The sequence below is a fragment of the Oncorhynchus masou genome, chromosome 6 (assembly GCF_036934945.1).
Source record: "Oncorhynchus masou masou isolate Uvic2021 chromosome 6, UVic_Omas_1.1, whole genome shotgun sequence".
Taxonomy (NCBI): Eukaryota; Metazoa; Chordata; class Actinopteri; order Salmoniformes; family Salmonidae; genus Oncorhynchus; species Oncorhynchus masou.
The window spans coordinates 61,061,720-61,085,209 of NC_088217.1; the positions used below are offsets into that span (position 1 = coordinate 61,061,720).

Here is a 23,490-nt window from a genome sequence, read left to right on the forward strand (position 1 = left end):
CCTGGAATTGAAAATGTCCCGGTTCTTCAATGGCGTGCATACTCGCAGGCATGTCACCCATTGAGCATGTTTGGGATGCTCTGGATCGACGTGTACGACAGCGGATTCCAGTTCCCACCAATATCCAGCAACTTCAACTCTATGCAAATGAGGTGTCGCACTGTATGAGGCAAATGGTGGTCACACTAGATACTGACTGGTTTTCTGATCCACACCCCTACTTTTTTTTATGTATCTGTGACCAACAGATGCATATCTGTATTCCCAGTCATGTGAAATCCATAGATTAGGGCCTCATTTATATCAATTGACTGATTTTCCTTATATGAACTGTAACTCTGTAAAATCTTTGAAATTGTTATGTTTATATTTTTTGTCCAGTGTAGAAACCAAACTCTTTGAGGCGGGGGGGCAACCGAGCAGGGCTGGCCACTATATCTACATAATGGTCTGGGAAATACTGATACTGCGGACCAGTACCCCTGGAGGGCCCCGTTGGTAGCATTTCCCAAAGTTCTGTCTATACCCTTGCAGGAAAGGCTAATAATTTTGTTTTAAACCTGTGTATATTATTGCCTTATGTAATAGTCCCGTGTGTTTGTTGCACGGGTGAATGCTACAGTACACTATGGCGGTGGGTGAAGTGAGTTCCCCCCATGCAATATAAAGCACTGTGGGCACCTCGGAAAGAGCTGTATCAATTCAATCAATTACTTATTATTCAAAACTAAAACTAATGTATGAATGGAGCCTATCTGAAAATGTCCAACTGCATTGACGGCATTAACGAAAGTATAATGTTCATACTGTGTTGAACAACTTGTCTTTTCATGTGCGTTCTGCAGGAGCAGCCATTTTCCTTTTGCCTCAGTTTTGAGTATTAGACACATAAAGTATGACTTTATGTTACCAATTAACCCTAGAGGCCCCAGACTCAGCAGTGACTGGGCTGTAATGGGTATGCCCCCAAAGAGCCATAAATTCCAAGACCATACCTTAACGATTACAGCAGTCTGTCCCTCCATTCAGCTCCATAAGCAGGTGCTGTGTCTTAGTATGAAGATGCACTCTAAATGTATTTTCACCCGTAAAATCTATTAATTTGTAACACTGTTTTTGGTACCAGAGCCAGGTTCTCTCTCTTTTCTTGCTAGGCTGTGGCCTGGAATTTTCCCTCCTTTTGTTTGTCTCTGAAGTCAAGGGGAAAATATTTTATGTTAGCTATTCGGCTTTAAAAAGCAACTGAGGAAAAATAAAAACACATGTGAGGATTGACAGTAATCCAGCCAAGAGGTTTTTCTTTTCTTTTTTTGGTCAGTATGCTCTGGTGCTCTCCATGTTCAGACACATCTTAATACTGCTCTTCCTTTTCTTGTCCAGTCAGCGGGGAGCTGGAAAAGACTGTTGACTGGAAACTGTGTTAGTACCACAGACTCTACAGGAAGACACTCAAACCATAGGGTGCCGTCAAAACCCACAACACTGGCCACAGATGACTGACAGCACTGTCAAGCAGAGAGGAAGACGCTCCCTTCAAACTGAGATCTCAAAAAACCACTACACCTCTGGCTGACACCACCAGACAATTAATACAGGAATTAAAAGTTCTAAAAAATGTCTAGAACCATGGGGTTCCCACTCGTCCAAAACAAGCAGAACATTTCAAACTGAGGATTGCTACGAGCGAAAGAAATGCTACAGATCCCTCCAATTGACCATCATTCTTGTCCATCCTTCCCATTACCTCCTCTTCAGTCTTGTTTTTATTTATATACTGATCGATTCAACTGTTATTTTTAATGACTGCCTATTCCTCTGAAAGAGATCTTTACACATGTAAATAAGCTGTTGACTTGGCCTGCACATATCCTTTCAAATCTCTCTGCAGAATCTGGCAGGGTTTTCATGAAGCAGGGTGAAGAAGCAAGTTAACTTACATTAAAGAGAATTATTAACAACGTTCCTGGTCTGTTTACCACTGGGTTAGAGTTAACAGGTCAGTAATATTTCCCAGCAGGCAAAATGTGGAACACATCTTGTCTTTTTCTGGTTAAGAAGACAAAATGCCTTATTCTTATCATGGAAGTTCAGCGTTACAGCGTGATTGACATTTAAAGGCAATGTTCCCACGTTAGCGGAGACTCCATTCACAGTAAACACTGCAAATGTCAGCTCAATCAGAAATGTCTATTAAATGTAAAGCTTCAGTGATACATATTTTATAGAGCCCATAATATAACCAGATTACAAACAACTGGTCTCTGTTACAATCAGGTAAATATTTTTCATGGCAAAAATACATTTTGGACATATAACCAGATTGCAACTAAAAAAATACATATTTTTCTGGTTGCTACCAGTTTTTCCTGCTGGGATTGACCCAGTTTCAAATTAACTTGCTTTAACTATTGGAGAATATGGGATTGATTCAAAATGTTTACTCAAGTCATTAATACTCATGCTTTGAGAAATATCCAGGTGTCCTGGATCTGTTTAATATAAACGTGGAAGTTCTAGCTTTTTCACCTGATCAAGGCCATGTTCAACCTCACCTCACCTCGCCTGAACAGGATTGGCAGAACAAAAAGTATTTGGGTAGATGGGGAACAGGCTGGCCCACATAAAGAACAGATGGAATGCCAGTTTGACAGCAAGTTAGTAAGTAAACACTAGTCAGGCCTGCTTTTTTATTTCTAAAGCTCTATTTAGGCATGTTCAATAAGTAATGTTTTATTTTAGTTCTGTTTCCATTGATATTTGTTGGGTATTTCCCAGGTGACTAACTTCCTGGTTCCGGTTGCCACATAATGGTTATTTTAGTGAATGTTGAAGAAAATAACAATTAATTGGTAAGCATTGTTTTCCCATTCTAACTTGTAATTTATCAATCCCAGGCAATTAGCATACTGTACACTTTAAGGAAAGCATAGTGTGACTTCCTACACAACCACTATCTTAATTATGTATGTACTACTTCTGAAAAAATATCAACACGTGAACTGTACATATGCACCATACAGCTTAACCAATTCCCTCCTACCAACTCTCCTGGGCAAAGAAGTCTCTTCTTCCAACTGTAGTCAGAAATATAGCCCTATTGAGTAATGGCATACTTTATACTTGGTTAATAGCAGCGCAATTTCTCTGACATTATGCATTAAAACATTCATTTTTCATTTAAGGAGCCCAATTACCCATAGGCTTACGGTATGATTGCCATCACAGTACCAGCCTGGGACATTTATGGAAGTTCATGCTGGCTACACGATCATGCCTGACAATTTCACTCTCTTTAGTTAAACACATCTAGGAATGCACGTGGAAAGGCCCCCAGGAATGAACTCTTGTTCAGAGTAATCCATCACATCATGAACACGGCGCACTGCAGTGCTCTGGGGCTATCGCTAACTACTTTTAGCTCTGTTACTTCTCGGCCAAGACATATTTTCATTGGGCATACATCAGAGGTAACGGTTGCCTAAATGTTTTGCGGAGACAAACTAAAGGGAGTATGTCTTGTGCAACTAGCTATATCATTTTATCATTATTGACTTGTAATAATACTTTAAATGTTCTTTCAAGCTACAGATGACTTGGATGAGTGATCCTTCAACTCTCCAACATTTAAGTCTTTGGACCTCACTTTCCAAGAATTTCCGTCCCTTGACTATGTGGAAATATGTGGAAGTTTTAAAGAGCGTCCTGTTCTGCCTTGGCAGGGTCAGAAAACACTCCTTATTCATGAATGTCTCACCTCGTTTCAGAGTGTGCGGTGATGTTAACCAGGTATTTGGTATTTTATTAGGATCCCCATTGGCTGTTGCAAAAGCAGCAGCTACTCTTCCTGGGGTTCACACAAAACAATACAGAATGACAATACAGAACATCAAAAGACAAGAACAGCTCAGACAGAAATTCAAATATATATAATTAAAAGGCAAACGTAACTTACATATCAATGTATACACAAACTATGTCAAATAAGGGAGAGGCATTGTGCTGCGAGGTGTTGCTTTCTGTTTTTTGAAACCAGGTTCACTGTTTATTTGAGCAATATGAGATGGAAATTCTATGCAATTAGGGCTCAATATAATATTGTACGCTTTCTTGAATTTGTTCTGTATTTGGGGATGGTGAAAAGACCCCTGGTGGCATGTCTGGTGGGATAAGTGTGTCAAAGCTGTGTGTAAGTTAACTATGCAAACAATTTGGGATTTTCAACTAAATGTTTCTTATAAAATGCAATGATGCGGTCAGTCTCTCCTCAACTCTTAGCCAAGAGAGACTGGCATGCATAGTACTTATATCAGCCCTCCGATTTCAATTAAGAGAAAACTTGCCGCTCTGTTCTGGGCCAGCTGCAGCTTAACTAAGTCTTTCCTTGCAGCACTGGACCACACGACTGCACAATAATGAAGACTAGGCAAAACTAGAACCTGCAGAACTTGCTTTTTGGAGTGTGGTGTCAAAAAAGCAGAGCATCTCTTTAATACAGCCAGACCTCTCCCCATCTTTACAACCATTGAATGTATATTTTGACCATGACAGTTTACAAAGTAACGGCAAGTAATTTAGTCTCCTCAACTTGTTCAACAGCCACACCATTCATTACCAGATTCAGCTGAGGTATAGAACTTAAGGAATGATTTGTACCACATACAATGCTCGTAGTTTTATTGATGTTCAGGACCAGTTTATTACTGGCCACCCATTCTAAAACAGACTGCAACTCTTTGTTAAGGGTTTCAGTGACTTCCTTAGCTGTGGTTGCTTATGCGTATATGATTGAATCACAAGAATACATGGACACGCATGTTTTGTTTACTACCAGTGGCAGGTCATTGGTAAAAATAGAAAAGAGTAGAGGGCCTAGAGAGCTGCCCTGCGGAACACCACACTTTACATGTGACATTAGACAAGCTTCCATTAAAGTAAACCCGTTGAGTTCTATTAGATAGATAGCTCTGAATCCACAATATGGCAGAGGTTGAAAAGCCATTACAAGTCTTTTCAACAAGTTATGATCAATAATATAAAAGGCTGCACTGAAGACTAACAGTACAGCTCCCACAATTTTCTTAGCTTTTTTTTTCAACCAATCATCAGTCATTTGTGTCAGTGTAGTACATGTTGAGGGCCCTTCTCTATAAGCATCTGTTAATTTGTTCACAGAAAAATAGCATTGTATTTGGTCAAAAACAAATTTGTTACAATAGTTCGCTAAGAGCTGTCAGCAAGCTTATAGGTCTGTTAGAACCAGTGAAGGCCGCTTTACCACTCTTGGGTAGTGGAATGATTTTGGCTTCCCTCCAGGCCTGAGGACAAAGGCTTTCCTCTAGGCTCAGATTAAAAATGACAGATAGGAGTGGCTAGTGTCAGCTACCATCCTCAGTAGCTTTCCAACTAAGTTGTCAATGGCTTATTTTAATGATTATTTCATTGTTATCGATCAATAATGACCAGCCAATCATTTTTCCACCTCTCCCACTAACTTTACAAAATTCAAATTTGCAATGCTTTTCTTTAATTATTCGTTTTTTTTATACATTAACATAATTGCTCACCGTTTGTTGTTGGCATTTCCCGCTTAAGTTTGCCAATGAAATAATCATTAAAATAATTAATAGCATCAAATGGTTTCGTGATGAATAAGCCATCTGATTTAATCTTTCTACCCATAATTTAAAGTACTGCAAAGTTTTTTTTACCATCATTCTTTATATCATTGATCTTGGTTTCATAATACCAGGAGCGGCCACATTGGAGCACATGCTGCTGCGGAGACTGTGTGAGAGCAGCACTGGGCCTTTAATCATTGGATTAAGCACATCCTTAGTGTGCATGAAACCATGAGAAAAACAAAGCTATTCATGAATCCTGTCACAACAGCTGCCAGTGAACACACCCCCTTTTAGTGTGATATGGAGTCGATTAGAGGGACCGTAAAGACAATAAATAACACACCTTGTTAGCGTTCCTTGCCTCCATATTTCCTCAATTATTAAAGAGGCTGCTACTAGTTTATTACATTTATTTGTGAAAGTTAATGGGTTTTTTAAACCATAAAAGAGGACTCATCTTTGTATCTGTGCCAATATAGCCTCTATGATCCCTCCTGGTGATCTGTTTGGACATGACTCCAACAGGGTCTCCAAGAGGGATCAGGCAATGAAGTTGGAATTCCCACCCAGTTGACAACATTAAAAAAGTTGGAAACCCTCAATGGCACAGCTCATGCTAATATGGCCTTTTAGTTGAAAATGGCAGTACTGAAAATGTAATAGAGACATCTTTAGAATGACATATGGAAGGTTTTTTTAGACTTTTAATATTTAACTGAAATCCGACTGCCACCTGACTTCACAAAAATACGTCAGAGTGATGGAATTACGTATGTTGTACAACATACGTCTCTCATCCACGCTTTTCCAACTTATCTAAAGTCAACATAAGAGAAAAATATTTAGTGTTGTCATATTTATAACAAATGCATCCCGCTGAGAAAACCATGCTGGGGCCAGAAATCACATCTTATCATCTTCAGCAAAAATACTTATTTTTTTCCTCTCCGACTTCAAGGCCTGCCCAGGATATGGATACCTCTGAAAAGGAGCCCTAAAAAAGGTTTGCTGCACAACGTTTAATGGTGCATTTAAACCATAAACATATGTCCAACGCAGCTGTGTGGTGGTGAGATGTTTTTTTAAATCCCCAATTGTTTGATAGATACATACAGTTGAAGTTGGAAGTTTAACTACACTTAGGTTGGAGTCCTTAAAACTCATTTTTCAAACTATAGTCAGTTAGGATATCGACTTTGTGAATGACAAGTCTTTTTTCCAACAATTGTTTACAGAAAGATTATTTCACTGTATAAAAATTCCAGTGGGTCAGAAGTTTATATAAACTAAGTTGACTGTGCCTTTAAACAGCTCGGAAAATTCCAGAAAATGATGTCTGGCTTTAGAAGCTTCTGATAGGCTAATTGACTTCAAACTCAATGTCTCTGCTTGACATCATGGCTGAATTCTTTTGATTTTCCCAAGACCTCAGGAAAACAATTGTAGAGCTCCACAAGTCTGGTTCATCCTTGGGAGCAATTTCCAAACGCCTGAAGGTACCACGTTCATCTGTACAAACAATAGTATGCAAGTATAAACACCATGGGACCACGCAGCTGTCATACCGCTCAGGAAGGAGACACATTGTCTCCTAGAGATGGAACATACTTTGGTGAGAAAAGTGCAAATCAATCCCAGAACAGCAGCAGAGGGCCTTGTGAAGATGCTGGAGGAAACAGGTACAAAAGTATCTATATCCACAGTAAAAATGAGTCCTATATATCGACATAACCTGAAAGTCCGCTCAGCAAGGAAGAAGCCACTGCTCCAAAACCGCCATAAAAAAGCTAGTCTACGGTTTGCAACTGCACATGCGGACAAAGATCGTACTTTTTGGAGAAATGTCCTCTGGTCTGATGAAACAAAAATAGAGCCGTTTGGCCATAATGACCATTGTTATGTTTGGAGGAAAAGGGGGAGGCTTGCATCCCAAAGAACACCATCCCAACCGTGAAGCTCGGGGGGGGGAGCATCATGTTGTGGGGCTGCTCTGCCCCAGGAAGGACTGGTGCACTTCAAAAAATAAATGGCATCGTGAGGAAGGAAAATTATGTTAATATATTGACGCAACATCAAGACATCAGTCAGGAAGTTAAAGCTTGGTCGCAAATGGGTCTTCCAAATGGACAATGACCCCAAGCATACTTCCAAAGTTGTGGCAAAATGGCTTAAGGACAACAAAGTCATGGTATTGGCGTGGCCATCACAAAGCCCTGACCTCAATCCTATAGAAAATTTGCGGGCAGAACTGAAAAAGCGTGTGGGAGCAAGGAGGCCCACAAACCTGACTCAGTTACACCAGCTCCGTCAGGAGGAATGGGCCAAAATTCACCCAACTTATTGTGGGAAGCTTGTGGAAGACTAGCCAAAACGTTTGACCCAAGGCAATGCTACCAAATACTAATTGAGTGTATGTAAACTTCTGACCCACTGGGAATGTGATGAAAGAAATAAAAGCTGAAAGAAATGCTCTACTATTCTGACATTTCACATTCTTAAAATAAAGTTGATCCTAGCTCACCCAAGACAGGGAATTTTCACTAGGATTAAATGTCAGGAGATGTGAAAAACTGAGTTTAAATGTATTTGGCTAAGGTGTATGTAAACTTCCCACTTCAACTGTATTAGCAACTTTTCTGACAGTGCAACAACAGTAACCCCTCCCCCAAAGCAAATTATCCAAACATCAGTTTGTCTGTTTGAACATACCCTAATATGGACTCTTAATTTGGCATTCATAATACTGAATTCATACTTTTGGAAGCTAAGAACCTGGTGCACAAAGAGGGATGGTCTGAACAAAATAATGGATTTATCTAGTAGTATCGAATAAACAATGCTTATATATTAAATTATATTAAATTAAATTACCCTGGTCCACCATAGTGATGGATAATGGAATTAGGAAATATAGACTGCGTCTGATCACCCAGATGGTATACGATTTATTAATTTCTTTACAATAGGTAACAAATCCACAGACGGTCCATAAAAGCGTCCAGCCTGCCCCATCCTGTCCACTTCGCTTCTGAGAGAGAAACAGAGCACAGATGGGGGAGAGGGGGCAGCGGTGGTGGTTTTAATTGGCTTTGGCGCGGAGCTGAGCCCTCTTGCCTGTGACTGCCTGGAAACCTGCCTTGATGCTGGCGACGGAACAGCGGGAGTGGCAGGTCTCGCACTGTAGGAAGTAGAGTCGCGTGTCCTTCTGGAGGATAGTGTCGGGGGAGCGACATGTATGGCACGTCACATACTCCTCTAAAAAGGGGATAGAAAAACTTGGATGAGATTGGGAATTGTTGGCATCTGGTTTGATTTAACAATATTATGCTGTGAAGGTCAGGTGATTGGTTGAAATTGCTAACTGGCTTTTTGTACTGCGGTGATAAATCCGTTTTATGCGATAATATTGTACTGATTTAACTGTTGTGGAAATAGCGCCGTAACTGGTCAAATTTGCAAACCCTCGAACAGTATTTACGGAATTGTATATTTTGCAAAGATTACATATCGCCCTCGCTAAATCCTAGAGGAACAGCTCACAACCAAGCAAGTCTTGTTATGAACATGGCTAGCAAATTGCAAAGTCGGACCCCTATCATTTTAATTAAACAAAAAAATGTTAAGTACATTAGATTGTCGTCATCCTCTCATTTGCAGTGATTAACTGAAATCAGAATTAAATCACGAGTTCAGAGATGCGTACAAAGGTAGGACAATTGTCAACACGAGCACTTACTAATATATCTTCGTAAGACATTCTCTATCTGTTTCTGCTGGAATCTTCCTTTGATGATGAGCTGATTAGTTCCGTCTATAGAGCCACTGTTGCAATGAAAATAGTTTCAGTCATAAATGAATATCCTCCATACACATTCATTTTCTAATATATAAAAAATCAAAATAAATGTTTAACGTAGCAGATAAATGCTTTCCTTCACTTGCTGACCAAAACCTTACCTTGTTCCAAGCTCAGCCAACAAGAAGGCCAGGAGATGTTTTGGCTGCCGATGCAACCTGTCAAGAAAAATTACAGTAAGGGCACTAATGATGCAAAATAATGTGATTCAACAAGGGAGACTAAGTCATTAAACCTCAACATCTCTAAAAACTTCAACAGCGCATCTCATGGTATTCTCACAGTTTGCAGATGTCGGTGAAGTTGACAAAGGATGACTTCTTGGTGCCTACTCGGACCACCTGGGGAGGCTTCATGACAAACTTCCGCTTCTCCCCAGCTACCATGTCAGGATTCTTCTCCCGCATGATTTGAAAGACACGGTTCAGCAGCTACAAGGGAGGGAGATGAATCAGCCTGGATTGTACAATGAAATACTTGGGAAACACCACTGAAAGACATTGGCTTCAAAAGGATTTGACCAATCATTTTCTAATGAAGATGTATCTAAACATTCCTTTATTTAAGGTCATGATGACCCGACATCTTGTCGTACAGCTTAGGTCTCTGATGAAAATGCCTAGTGTAATATACTCTGGTGTATAATGTTTTTGTTTTTTATGTACAATATGCAGAAATCACGCTGCCATTTCCTGGTTGCTAAAATTCTAATAATTTGCCAAATTTCAATTTATATCAAAAAACAAGCAATGTTGCAGTGTAGAGAATAATTATACCATCTAAACCGCTGTGAAATATATTTTCAATAACCCAAAGTATTGTATTTTCAACTGTTTGAAGCTGGTGTACAAAACCGAAAGTTAGACCTGAAACACTTAACGGTAAGCATAGAATTAGCACACACAGACCAGATCTACAACTTCTTGGACTTGCTTTCAATTAGTGACAGATCTATAACTCGCATTTCTATGTTTGGTCAGGTCACCCAAAAAGTTACATATTGCAGCTTTAAGGGAAGTATCTTGACCTACTGACTCAGATTGTACCTCGTCATATGTGTAGTCTCTCTCTGAGCCCGCCCACGCAGGGCCCAACTGTGTGCTGCTGAACGTGATGTCGTCAGTGTTCTTTCCATCGTCGTCTTCCTGGGCTTTAAACCACAAGGTATGAGAAAGGCCAAATGTCAGTTTGCATGCTGGTTGCATTAATTTAACATATTATGGCTTACAACATTTATTCAGCCTGTGAATTCAGTACACTCACCGTCATCTTTGATTTCCATGTCGTCATCCATGTCGAAATTCACAGCCTTGGGCTTCCTTTTCTTTTTTCCTAGTTCTAACATCAAGTCGCCCTCTCCGTTGGTTTCAGAGGGCTCGGTCTCAATTTTCAGCTCCTGTGTATGGACAGTTATAGAATAAAGTCAACTGAATACAAACTAAACGCAGGGGCTGAAACATTTTAACAAATAATCCCATGACCAAAACTCAAGTCCATCTCAGATCGAATGTAAGGGGCCACGTTAACCCCCACATTCATGTAAAGAAAGTCATGAGCATCATACTTTCAGGGACAGAGGATCATTTTGTACATGTATTACACAGAGTTTGACCAACTCCATTCTCCTTGCTTAGGGGGTCCTTCCAGGAACACTTTTATATAGCACTGAGCTCAGTTCTGGTGACTTTTTAAAAGGACATTTACTCTAAAATGAATGACAAAATTATGCTGACACACACTAAAATATAATTTCCACCTCCAGAAATGGGCCCAATAACATACTTTTAAAAATGTCAAACCCCATGACTTCGTCCACATTGTTACTTTACAGCCTTATTCTAAAATGGATTAAATACAACCATTTCCTCAATCTACAAAGAACGCCCCATAATGACAAAGCGAAAGCAGGTTTTTAGAAATGTTCGCAAATTATATCTTAAATTACATTCAGACCCTTTGCTATGAGACTCTAAATTGAGCTCAGGTGCATCCTGTTTTCATTGCTCATTCTTGAGATGTTTCTACAACTTTATTAGAGTCCACTTGTGGTAAATTCAAATGATTGGACATGATTTGGAAAGGCACACCTGTCTATAAAAAGGTCCCACAGTTGACAGTGCATGTCAGAGAAAAAAACCAAGCCATGAGGTCGAAGAAATTGTCCATAGACCTCTGAGACAGGATTGTGTTGAGGCATAGATCTGTGGAAGGGTACTAAAAGCAAAGTTTGGAGCATTGAAAGTCCCCAAGAACACAGTGGCCTCCATCATTCTTAAATGGAAGAAGTTTGGACTCTTCCTTAAGCTGGCCGCCCGGACAAACTGAGCAATTGGGGGAGAAGGGCCATGTCCAGGAAGGTGATCAAGAACCTAATGGTTACTGACAGATCTAGAGTTCCTCTGTGGAGATGGGAGAACCTTCCAGAAGGACAACCTTCTCTGCAGCACTCCCACCAATATGGCATTCATGGTAGACGACACTCACAAAATTTGAGTTTGCTATTCACAAGAAGCATTGCCTGATGTGAACCATGCCTCAAACAAAAGAGATCTCAGAAGACATAAGACCTTGATGTCAGCACTGTTGCTACTCTCCCTAGAAAGTGGCCGTCCTGCAAAGATGACTGCAAGAGCACAGCACAGAATGCACAATAAGGTTAAGAATCCTAGAGTGTCAGATAGACTTACAGAAATCTCTGGAACATGCTAAGATCTCTGACGAGTCTACGATATGTAACACACTAAACAAGAATGGTGTTCATGCGAGTACACCACGGAAGAAGCCACTTCTGTCCAAAAAACATTGCTGCACATCTGAAGTTAGCAAAAGTGCAACTGGATGTTCCCAAGCGCTACTGGCAAAATATTCTATGGACAGATGAAACTACAGTTGAGTTGTTTGGAAGGAACACACAAGGCTGGAAAAAAAAACAGCACAAAATGAATTCCCAAGTTAACAAGACATTTTGCAGGAGAATGTTAGGCTGTCTGCCAATTGAAGCTCAACAGAAGTTGGGTGATACAAAAGGACAACGACCCAAAACACATTAGAAAATCATCAACAGAAGAACATATTCCTTCTGGAGTGGCCCAGTCAGAGTCCTGACCTCAACCTGATTGAGATGCTGTGGCATGACTGATCTGATCCTACAGAAAACATTTGGTTGAGGTTATTGCTGCCAAAGGAGGGTCAACCAGATATTAAATCAAAGGGTTCACATACTTTTCCCACCCTGCACTGTGAATGTTTACACAGTGTGTTCAATAAAGACATGAAAACATTTAATTGTTTGTGTTATTAGTTTAAGCAGACCATTTGTCTTGTGACCAAGATGAAGATACGATCAAATTTCATGACCAATTTATGCAGAAATTCAAGTATTTCTAAAGGGTTCACATACTTTTGCCACTGTACGTACATGTGTTTATTTTGAATACATTCGCAAAAAAAACATGTTTTTGCTATGTCATTATGGGGTATTGTGTGTTGAGGGGATAAAAAAAACAATTTTAGAATACGGCTGTAACGTAGCAAAATGTGGAATGCACTGCATAGCCTATGCATGGTGCATATTATCAGATGTGCTATTAGCAATAAGCATTATCACCTGTAGCCCAACTGATGAAGCATAGTGGCTTGCCCCTTTGGACAACATCCTGATTGTTATTATGAATTATCATTAGTCTAATAAAAAATATATATAATTTGGTTGAATAATTTATGTCTCTATTACAAAAATGTCATTGCACCTTTAAGAGCTCTGTTGCTCAGCTGTGCCTAAACCATGCTTGAAACTCTGGTTCTAAAACTGCATTTGTAAAAACGATTCCACGCACAATTGAATGAGTACAGAAATGAATGTGGTAGCAATGTAAAACAGGGATCGTCCTTTTTTTTCTGTTGCAAAGGCCAAAACGGCTTTCAAACGTTGTTTTCCCCACGATTGCATCAGAATTGTTGTGCATTGACTGCTTGTCAGAATACATGTTTCCCTCCTACTGCTCTCGGCTCTTCAATGTGCATTGAGAGGAATATTTATCTGGCATTGAACACAAGCCAACTATGTAAATAGGTCAACTATTCTACCATGGGGTTGTCAGATTTTGTTTTAACCTCTCGAGGGTAGGGGGCAGCATTTGGAATTTTGGATGAAAAGCATGCCCAAATTCAATGGCCTGCTACTCGAGCCCAGAAGATATGATATGCATAGAACTGTTAAAATAGTGTGTGAGTATAACAGAACTGATTTAGCAGGCGAAAACCTGAGAAATCCATTCAGGAAGTAGTTTTTTTTTGGTTTTGTAGTTCTCTATTCAATGCCATTACAGTATCTATTGACTTAGGACTCCATTTGCTGTTCCTATGCCTTCCACTAGATGTCAACAGTCTTTAGAAATCGTTTCAGGCTAGTATTCTTATAAATGAGGGAGCAAGACCAGGCTGAACGAGTGGACCCCAACACTAACGTGTCGCAGAGCTTTTTCAGGCGCATGTGCATTTCTTGTTTAGCTTTTATATTGACGACATTATTGTCCGGTTGAAATATTATAGATAATTTAGGCTAAAAAACAACCTGAGGATTGAATATAAACATCGTTGGACATGTTTCTATGACCTTTACGGATACAATTTGGATTTGTCTGTTTTGACTGATTTTGAGCCTGTGGATTACTGAAGAAAACGAGCTAACAAAAAAGGTTTTTGGATATAAAGAGACTTCATCGAACAAAAGGAACATGTATTGAGTAAATGGATGTCTTCTGATTGCCACCATAAATATGACACTGGTTGGTTTAACAAGAAGTTAATCTTTAAACCTATTTAAAATATGTTTTGATTTCTGAATTTTTACAATGAGCATTTCTGTAATTGAATTTGGCGCTCTGCAACCTCACTGGATGTTGGACAGATGGAACGCTAGCGTCCCACGTACCCTAGAGAGGTTAATAACATTACATGGCAAAAATAATAGCACTGGAAAGATGCATCCTGAGTGATAGAATAACTGGCTTTGAATGACTTTGCAAGCAGCTACAGTAGGCTACACACCGCTGTGAGTTGAGCGCGGCTGAGGTGCGCATTACAAAAAAATGTTTTATTCCCTTCATCTGAACACTGGTGTTTGATCAAAAATCAAGCATGTCTGTTCAATGCACACAGCGTAACAAGAGAAAATAAAATTTGAGAATATATTTTGTAGAACCGATTATGTCTGTATTAGGCTGTCATGTCCAAACCCCCAGAGATATTTTAGTACGGATCTAAAATGACCTCTCCAGAAACCCTATGACTGAAATCCATCACAGGAGAAATTTAACACATCAAGCCACAACACAGACAGTCATACACCGTACACTGAGTGTACAAGAACTTTAGGAACACCTTCCTAATATTGAGGTACACCCCCTTTTTGCCCTCAGAACAGCCTCAATTGGACTCTAAGGTGTTAGAAGTGTTGAACAGGGATGTTGGCCCATGTTGACGCCAATGCTTCCCACAGTTGTGTCAAGTTGGCTGGATGTCCGTTGGGTAATAGATAGGGTTCGGCGGTATCCAGATTTTCATATCGTCATACTGTCCTCTCACCACGGAATACATGGTATTACCAGTTTAGTTCACAAGGGGGTACCAGAAACGCAAAAGAAAGCCCAAGGGTGTCCATTATCAAAATGCAAAACAGTGAATATTAATGGAGGCTGCAAGCTAAATATGCTCAAAGTTACGCATATGTATGTAGGAGCTACCAAATGTAATTTTTGTTGAGTTTGGACATTTACAAGTGAATGTGAAGGAGAGATATGAACAAAGTTGACGCATGCGGTACGGGCTTTCCAGCAGCATATATACCTTAACTAACTCCATCTGTGTCTACGAGCTGTGTCTGTGTGGAGTCTGGAGTCGCTAGGGCAACAGGCCTGCCTGCTCTGCTCTGAGAAGAGGAGCAGATGGGCCAGAACGAAGAGGGGGGGGGGACGCAAGGACATATAGATTTTATTTTATTTAACTAGGCGAGTTAGTTAAGAACAAATGCCTAGGAACAATGGGTTAACTGCCTTGTTCAGGGGCAGAATGGCAGATTTTACCTTGTCAGCTCCGGGACTCGACCGAGCAGCCCTTCACTAACTGGCCCAACACTCTAACCACTAGTCGACCTGCCGCCTCAAGATAGCAGCGGCAGCTGTACAGATAACTAATCCAAAGGTCTTTGACTTCTCAAATAGAGTAGAGTGCTAACACAATATGATACCCCGTCACCTTATTAATTCAGCCACTTCGATAGCAAGTTAAACTAGGGTTTGTGTTAACGTGTAATTCTATGTTTTTCACACAGGGAAAAAGTTCAAATATCTTGCTGCGTTTTGTAAACATAGATAGTCAAAATTAAAGTCAAATAGCGTTGCACTTCTGTTTCACTTCATTTTCAGCTGAATGTGTTGCAGTGATGTACGTTCTGTGAAGGAAAAGTATAGTTGCACCTCCCTGATCACTCTATTGAAGCAAAAAAGTCATTTTCAATATAAAACGTCACCCGTGTCAATACACAGCTGGACTCACCTGCTCCCGCTTTGTCTCCTTGTCTTATTTACAAACATGTGACTGGCTCAACTGTTCTGGAGAACTAAGTAAGCTTCAAAATGCAAAATAAGGTGACCGGTGAAATAAGAACGCAATGTGCTTCATCCCCTAATGCATTACACAAGTTGAATGCAGGTATTTAGTTAAAACATCTGCAAATATTAATATGTATTGAAAAACTTGAAAGTTTAAACGGTATCGAAAAACCACCCCGTGGCTATTTGCGCCCAAGCCTAGTGGTGGAACATTCTTGATACACACGGGAAACTGAGCATGAAAACCCCATCAGCGTTTCAGTTCTTGACACAAACCGGTTCTCCTTATATGTTGTCTGTTATATTGGCTTAAAATCTTTCTTAACCCGTCTTCCCCTTCTATTACCTGTCTCGCCCCCTTCATCAACACTGATTGAAGTGGATTGATTTAATAACAAATGACATCAATAAAGGATCATAGCTTTTACCTGGATTCACCATGTCAGTCTATATCCTAATGTTTTGTACACTCAGTGTATAATTAAAGCTACAAAAAGCAAGGATCCATCTTATCCCCATCTATGAGACATATCCACCGCCTACAAGGTTGACAGGAATCCTTTTTGTAGTTAAGTCATCAAACATTTCCATAATTTAATAGACACCTATGAAAACATGTTAAAAGAAAGTCAACATTCTACACGCTAAGTAAGGCCCACTGGCCAGCTATCTGGGCACTTAACCCAAAACGTACCTTTATTCCCTCCTCTACATCATTGTCAAATGTCTTTGGCTTTTTCTTTTTCTTCTTCTTCTGGTTGAAGAAGTTTAAGTCATCCAGGTCATCAGAGATTTCTGGCAAAAATACCAAGATCAAAAAGTCTTACTTACAAAAGATCTAATAAGTCAGACACATGCAAATCCACCTTTTTAGTTTATATTATGTTAAGGCACCTGAGGGCCCTGCTACTTCCTCACCTTTCCTCCTTCCGTCATCCTCGTCAAAGTCCACCTCTCTGTCCTCTCCTCCATCCACCTCCACCTCCTTTGCTTCTGGCTGTGGAGCGTCCTCACTGGCACCGTCCCCTCCTTCTTCATCTAGCATGAAAGGCTTCTTCTTCTTTTTCTTCTTCTTGGACATGTTGGGATCAAATATCATCTGCAAAGCACAAACGGAACGTGTTATGAACGGCTGACCCCTATGACGATGTCAGCATTAATCTTGCAAATATAGCTAACTTGCTTCGTCCCGCAACAAGTGATTGTTTACTAAACCTAATCTATTTGGTTACACCAAAATAATTTTTCCAGTCAACAGAGGCATAACCCCAATATCTCTAGGAACAACACTTATGATTCGTTGGGTTGAATGTAGAGGTCGACCGATTAGGATTTTTCAACTGCGATAGCGATTATTGGAGGACCAAAAAAAGCCGATACCGATTAAAATCGGCCAATATTTTTTATATATTTGTAATAATGACAATTAGAACAATACTGAATGAACAATGAACACTTATTTGAACTTAATATAATACATAAAAATCTATTTAGTCTCCATGAAACATGTTCAATTTGGTTTAAATAATGCAAAAACAGTGTTGGAGAAGAAAGTAAAAGTGCAATATGTGCCATGTAAAAAAGCTAACATTTAAGTTCCTTGCTCAGAACATGTGAAAGCTGGTGGTTCCTTTTAACTTCGCAATATTCCCAGATAAGTTTTAGGTTGTAGTTATAATAATTGATGCGTCGACAATCTCTAGACCATTTATATTTCATATACTTTTGACCATTGGATGTTCTTATAGGCACTAGTATTGCCAGCCTAATCTCGGGAGTTGATAGGCTTGAAGTCATAAACAGCGCTGTGCTTCAAGCATTGCTAAGAGCTTGCTGGCAAACACAGTAATGTGCTGTTTGAATTAATGCTCACGAGCCTGCTGCTGCCTACCATCGCTCAGTCAGACTGCTCTATCAAATTATAATAAACACACAGAAATAAAAGCCTTTGGTGATTAATATGGTAAAATCCGGAAACTATAATTTTGAAAACAAAACGTTTATTCTTTCAGTGAAATACAGAACCGTTCCGTATTTTATCGAATGGGCGTCAAGCTTAGCTCTAGATATTGCTGTTACATTGCACAACCTTCAATGTTACTTCATAATTATGTAAAAATCTGGCAAATTAATTATGTTTTTTGTTAGGAAGAAATGGTCTCAACACAGTTCGCAACAAGGCAGGCGGCCCACACTGTTGCATATACCCTGACTCTGCTTGCACTGAACCTAAGACAAGTTACAACTTCCCTTGTTAATATTGCCCGCTAACATGAATTTTTTTAATTAAATATGCAGGGTTAAAAAAATACTTGTGTGTTGATTTTAAGAAAGGCATTGATGTTTAGGTACACTTGTGCCACGATTGTGCTTTTTCGCCATTGCGTTTTTGTTAAATCATCAACAGTTTGGCGAAGTTGAAATAGGCTGTGATTCGATGACAAATTAACTGGCACCGCAATGATTATATGCAACGCAGGAAACGCCAATTAACCTAGTAATATCATAAACTATGTGTAGTTAACTAGTGATTTGATTGTTTTTTATAATATAAGTTTAATGCTAGCTAGCAACTTACCTTGGCTCCTTGCAGCCACAAGGTCCTTTTGATGCTGCACTCACGTAACAGGTGATCAGCCTGCCACGCAGTCTCCCCGTGGATTGCAATGTAATTGGCGTCCAAAAAGGCTGATTACAGGTTGTTATGAAAACTTGAAATCGTCCGACCTCTATTTGAACGTGCCCTAGAGCTCTGCTGCCCGACAGAACCCGACAATATCTACAGGTTAGGGTAGGGCCTGTTTTTTTCACATCAATAACTAGGATACGAGCTGGGCTTCACTAACATTTTGAAGCTGAGCCATTTGCTCATGCTCTGCAGTAACATAACTGACTAAGATCATAACATGGTGTCAGAAATACTTCAGCCTTTAAAAAATATACATATATTTTTTTACTTAGGCAAGTCAATGAAGAATACATTCTTATTTACAATTATGGCAACACAATGACACTAGGCCAATTGTGCGCCGCCCTATGGGACTCCCAATCATGGCCGGATGTGATACAGCCTGGATTCGAACCAGGGACTGTAGCGACACTTCTTGCACTGAGATGCAGTGCCATAGACCGCTGCGCCACCACTCGGGAGCCCAAATATAAGAGAGGATGAATTTTTTAACATATAAAATAATGTTCCTTTAGTTTAGAGTGATGAAAAGTAGCTTACAGCTCTCTCATGTCTACTCACTGCGCAGAGCAACCCCAGCTAAGCCGTTGTTTAAGACACTCATAGCTGCCACGAGCAGAGTGAGGTGTGTGTAGGGAGCAATGACTGAAAGAAAAGAACAGCTAATGGATTTACTAACGCAGGAAGTTATTTCTGATTTCGAGTAGGGCCGGGCCTTAAATTTGGCAGAAGCAAATCGGGCCTGATATAGGGCCTTAACGTCGGGGGCATGGGTAGGGCTCTAATGTGGCCTTCGCTATCAAATAAGCGTTTATCCATGGTCTCCCATTTTTCGCCTGTAGAAGTTGGGAGTTTACTCTCTTGGACCGTGTGGTCTAGAATGGACTACAATGGCAGCCCACAGGCGGACAAAAAAATGGGAGACCCTGGATAAAAACGTGTTTCAAACGCGTATCTGATATCAAAAGGACACATTCATTCAACCCAACGAATCGTAACTATTGTTCCTAGAGATAATGGATATGCCTCTGGCTCTGTTGACGGGAAACGTTATTTTGACGAACCCGAATAACGTTAGTTTAGGATTGGTCGATGAAGGACGCCAGGCTGCGAAGCTTCCGCATAAACATCTGTAAAATGGCTCGTTGCGGGAAGAAGCAAACTAGCTGGGTAACGTAGCTAGCGGGGACGAAGCACTAACACAACACACAATCAAAAACTACCATTAGATAGGTACTGAATTGACATCCACCAACAGTCAGCAAAATATTTACATTCAATCGGACACGGTCGCACAATGACAAATAGTTAACTACAGTACATGTCTAGGGTTTTACTGACAATTTTAAGGAGATGAAGCAGCTATCTAACCAGCAATAACATGGGGTGGCTAACGTTAGACCTTAACTAGCTGCCTCATTGTCACACGTGTGTAGGCCATAATTATGTTTCTTATAAACTTGAATTACAATGGGAAAATTGGATTAGTTACCTCGTCGTCTCCCGACATGTTTCCAGACTATGTTGTGTCAGATAACGATGAAAATCCGTTGCAGTATATGTTTTAATCACCCAAACCACTGGTCAGTTTCGGGTTTCTTGCATCAGCTACCGAGCAGTAGTGTTTGCGCATGCGCAAAGGTTATTTATTTCATGCCCAGGTGTAGGGGAAAGGCCTGGTGGGATATGTAGTTTTATGTGCTCCGGCACCCTACTATAGTTCAGTGTACACAACCCTACATTCAGGTCAACAACATGTTGGTGGAACATTGGTGTCCTTATTTTGGACATGTATTAAAGTCTCACATAGGATCAAAGCACATCATCATATCTTGCTTGATTTTGGCCATCAGGAGACTGGAAGCGATCTGCCATTATGATATAAAGCCATTTTATTCTGTTGTCAACCATGAAAACAAATACATTTAATTTGAAACTTTCACACAATGACTATACAAGATCTTAAAATAACAATATTTTGCTCATTGTTGTCCCTATTTTGGGCGTGTATTCACTTAATAGTCTGACAGAGCATCAAGCATATCATCATGGGACTTTGTGCACTTGCTTGATTTTGGGCATCAGGAGTCTGAAAGCAATAATTATATCTGGAAACAAAATGTGCAAATCCGAGACTAAGGGGATTATTTTTTTTAATTACATTCCTGTAGGAATGGCATATATTGTCTTTCATGCCCATTTTTAACATCAAATGATGTCCTTATAGAATATCTATAATCCTTTTGTCAAATTATCAAGTGTAAGGCTGAATCTAAAAGAAAACAGTTGTAATGTATGTAATATATGCATGCTCATCAAGAAGATGTCTGTAGGTATGAGTACGCTGGTGGGTCATACAGGGAGTCTCCCAGTTCCCATTACTCATGCTTCTCTCCATGCTATCCTGTTGTGGGGTGACAGGTCTAAAGGGCTGCTGAAGGGCCCTGTTCAGTCATTAATCTACTCAAAATAGCTGGGGGACTACACATTCTCAGACACATGCTGTAGTTCTAAAGTAAATCTGTAAAACTTCCTTTTCCACCCGTCCTCAGTTGTTTATAGACTTTGCAGTAGTCATTGCAGTTTCCTCAACATCTTTCACAAAAGCAGTGTCGCAATTCTTACGTATCTCCATTTCATCTGGTAAGCCTCTTTTTGGTAAGCCACTATCTTTATTGAATTGAGTTAAAAATGTTTGATGAATCTTTCAACATTCTTACAGAACATGTATGAAGTCATTGTCAAAATGTTTCAGATAACAATCTGCGTAGTGTATATATACTGTATGTATATGAATACATGTGAATATGAATGTATTCAAAACAAAACTGAGTGAGATTGAGATTTGTTTGTGTATATACACTACCGTTCAAAAGTTAGGTCACTTAGAAATGTCCTTGTTTTTGAAAGAAAAGCAATTTTTCTGTCCATTAAAATAACATAAAATTGATCAGAAATACAGTGTCGACATTGTTCATGTTATCAATGACTATTGTAGCTGGAAACTGCAGATTTTTTATGGAATATCTACATAGGCGTACAGAGGCCCATTATCAGCAACCATTACTCCGTGTTCCAATGGCAGGTTGTGTTAGCTAATCCAAGATTATAATTTTAAAAGGCTAATTGATCATTAGAAAAACATTTGCAATTATGTTAGCACAGCTGAAAACTGTTGTCCTGATTAAAGAAACAATAAAACTGGCCTTCTTTAGACTAGTTGAGTATCTGGAGGATCAGCATTTGTGGGTTTGATTACAGGCTCAAAATGGCCACAAACAAAGAACTTTCTTCTGAAACTCGTCGGTCTATTCTTGTTCTAAGAAATTAAGGCTATTGCATGCGAGAAATTGCCAAGAAACTGAAGATTTCGTATAATGCTCTGTACTACTCCCTTCACAGAAGAGCGCAAACTGGCTTTAACCAGAATAGAAGTGGAGTGGGGTGCCGGTGCACAACTGAGCAAGAGGACAAGTACATCAGAGTGTAGTTTGAGAAACAGACACCTCACAAGTCCTCAATTGGCAGCTTCATTAAATAGCACCCGCAAAACACTAGTCTCAACATCAACAGCGAAGAGGCGACTCCGGGATGCTGGCCTTCTAGGCAGAGTTACATACATCTCAGACTGGCCAATGAAAAGAAAAGATTAAGATGGTCAAAAGAACACAGACACTGGACAGAGGAACTCTGCCTCGAAGGCCAGCATCCTTGAGTCAACTCTTCACTGTTGACATTGAGACGGGTGTTTCCCTTGGACCTCGACTCTCTCGTAGCCTTGACCATAAGGATCGATGGGCGACTACGGGAACGCAGTAGGGAGAGGAGGTCTAATCCCGGGCACACACGCCCATCCACGGTTTTCCTCTTGCCTCCGAAGAACCCCAGAAATCTGCGACGCCTGCATTCCCGAGGAAATCCAATGTCACCCAAGTTACCTCAGAAATCATAGAGGACTGTCAACTCGCCTCCTCCGGCACTCATGCAACTGGGCAGGGCTAGATTATCCCCTGAGAACCGTTTACGCAGACTGAGCTCTAAAAGCTGTCTGTATTGTGGAACTTCAGGACATTACTTAATATCCCCTGCCCAATAAAAAGCCCAGGCTCATCAGTAGGTATGAGTACGCTGGTGGGTCATACAGGGAGTCTCCCAGTTCCCATTACTCATGCTTCTCTCCATGCTATCCTGTTGTGGGGTGACCGGTCTAAATCTCTCTAGGTGCTCGTGGACTCTGGGACTGACAACAGCTTTATGGACACTACCCTAGTGTCGGAGCTGGGTATCTCCACACAAATCCTCTCCCATGGACGCCAGAGCATTGGATGGACACTCTCTTGGTCAGGTCATTCATAGTATGCTTCATATTAACCTGCGAGTGTCAGGGAATCGCAGTGAGTCCATGCTGTTCCTGCTCATTGAATCTCCTCATGCACCTGTGATTTTGGGATTTTCATGGCTCCGGAGGCACAACCCCCTGATCGACTGGACTGCGAGTTCCATCCTGGGTTAGAGCCCATTCTGTCACGCGCATTGCATCAGGTGGCGCAGCCCACCCCCTGGACATCCTCCTGCGGGCTTAGTTAAAGCTTTGGAACTCTCCGATGTTCCCGCAGAGTATCAGGACTCCCGGGTGGTTTCAACAAAGCCCACGCCACATCTCTTCCTCCTCATCGACCGTATAACTGCGCCATTGATCTCCTCCCTGGTACA

The 23,490-nt window shown here is 40.4% G+C and overlaps 1 protein-coding gene and 1 pseudogene across 1 annotated transcript; one reads left to right on the plus strand and one right to left on the minus strand.

Annotated features, from left to right (window-relative positions):
* LOC135541644 (RNA-binding protein Raly-like) overlaps positions 1-1,424 on the plus strand; it is a 32,822-nt pseudogene extending 31,398 nt beyond the window's left edge.
* A 2,487-nt stretch (positions 1,425-3,911) lies between these two features.
* Positions 3,912-20,408, minus strand: LOC135542371 (eukaryotic translation initiation factor 2 subunit 2-like). The gene is made up of 9 exons (XM_064969298.1): positions 20,270-20,408; positions 17,007-17,187; positions 16,783-16,883; positions 10,741-10,873; positions 10,524-10,627; positions 9,760-9,908; positions 9,579-9,635; positions 9,358-9,443; positions 3,912-8,876 (listed from the first exon to the last, which is right to left on the minus strand). Exons 1-9 carry the CDS (start codon positions 20,285-20,287, stop codon positions 8,701-8,703), a joined length of 1,005 nt encoding a protein of 334 aa, XP_064825370.1. The 5' UTR covers positions 20,288-20,408; the 3' UTR covers positions 3,912-8,700.
* Positions 20,409-23,490: the final 3,082 nt, after the last annotated feature.

Excerpts from the sequence above, each read along its gene's own strand:
- LOC135542371 (XM_064969298.1), bottom strand. Across the intron at positions 9,636-9,759 it reads TTCACCGACATCTGCAAACT|GTTGCATCGGCAGCCAAAAC; the intron begins GTGAGAATACCA and ends TTTTCTTGACAG. Across the intron at positions 9,444-9,578 it reads TTGGCTGAGCTTGGAACAAG|TGGCTCTATAGACGGAACTA; the intron begins GTAAGGTTTTGG and ends TCATTGCAACAG.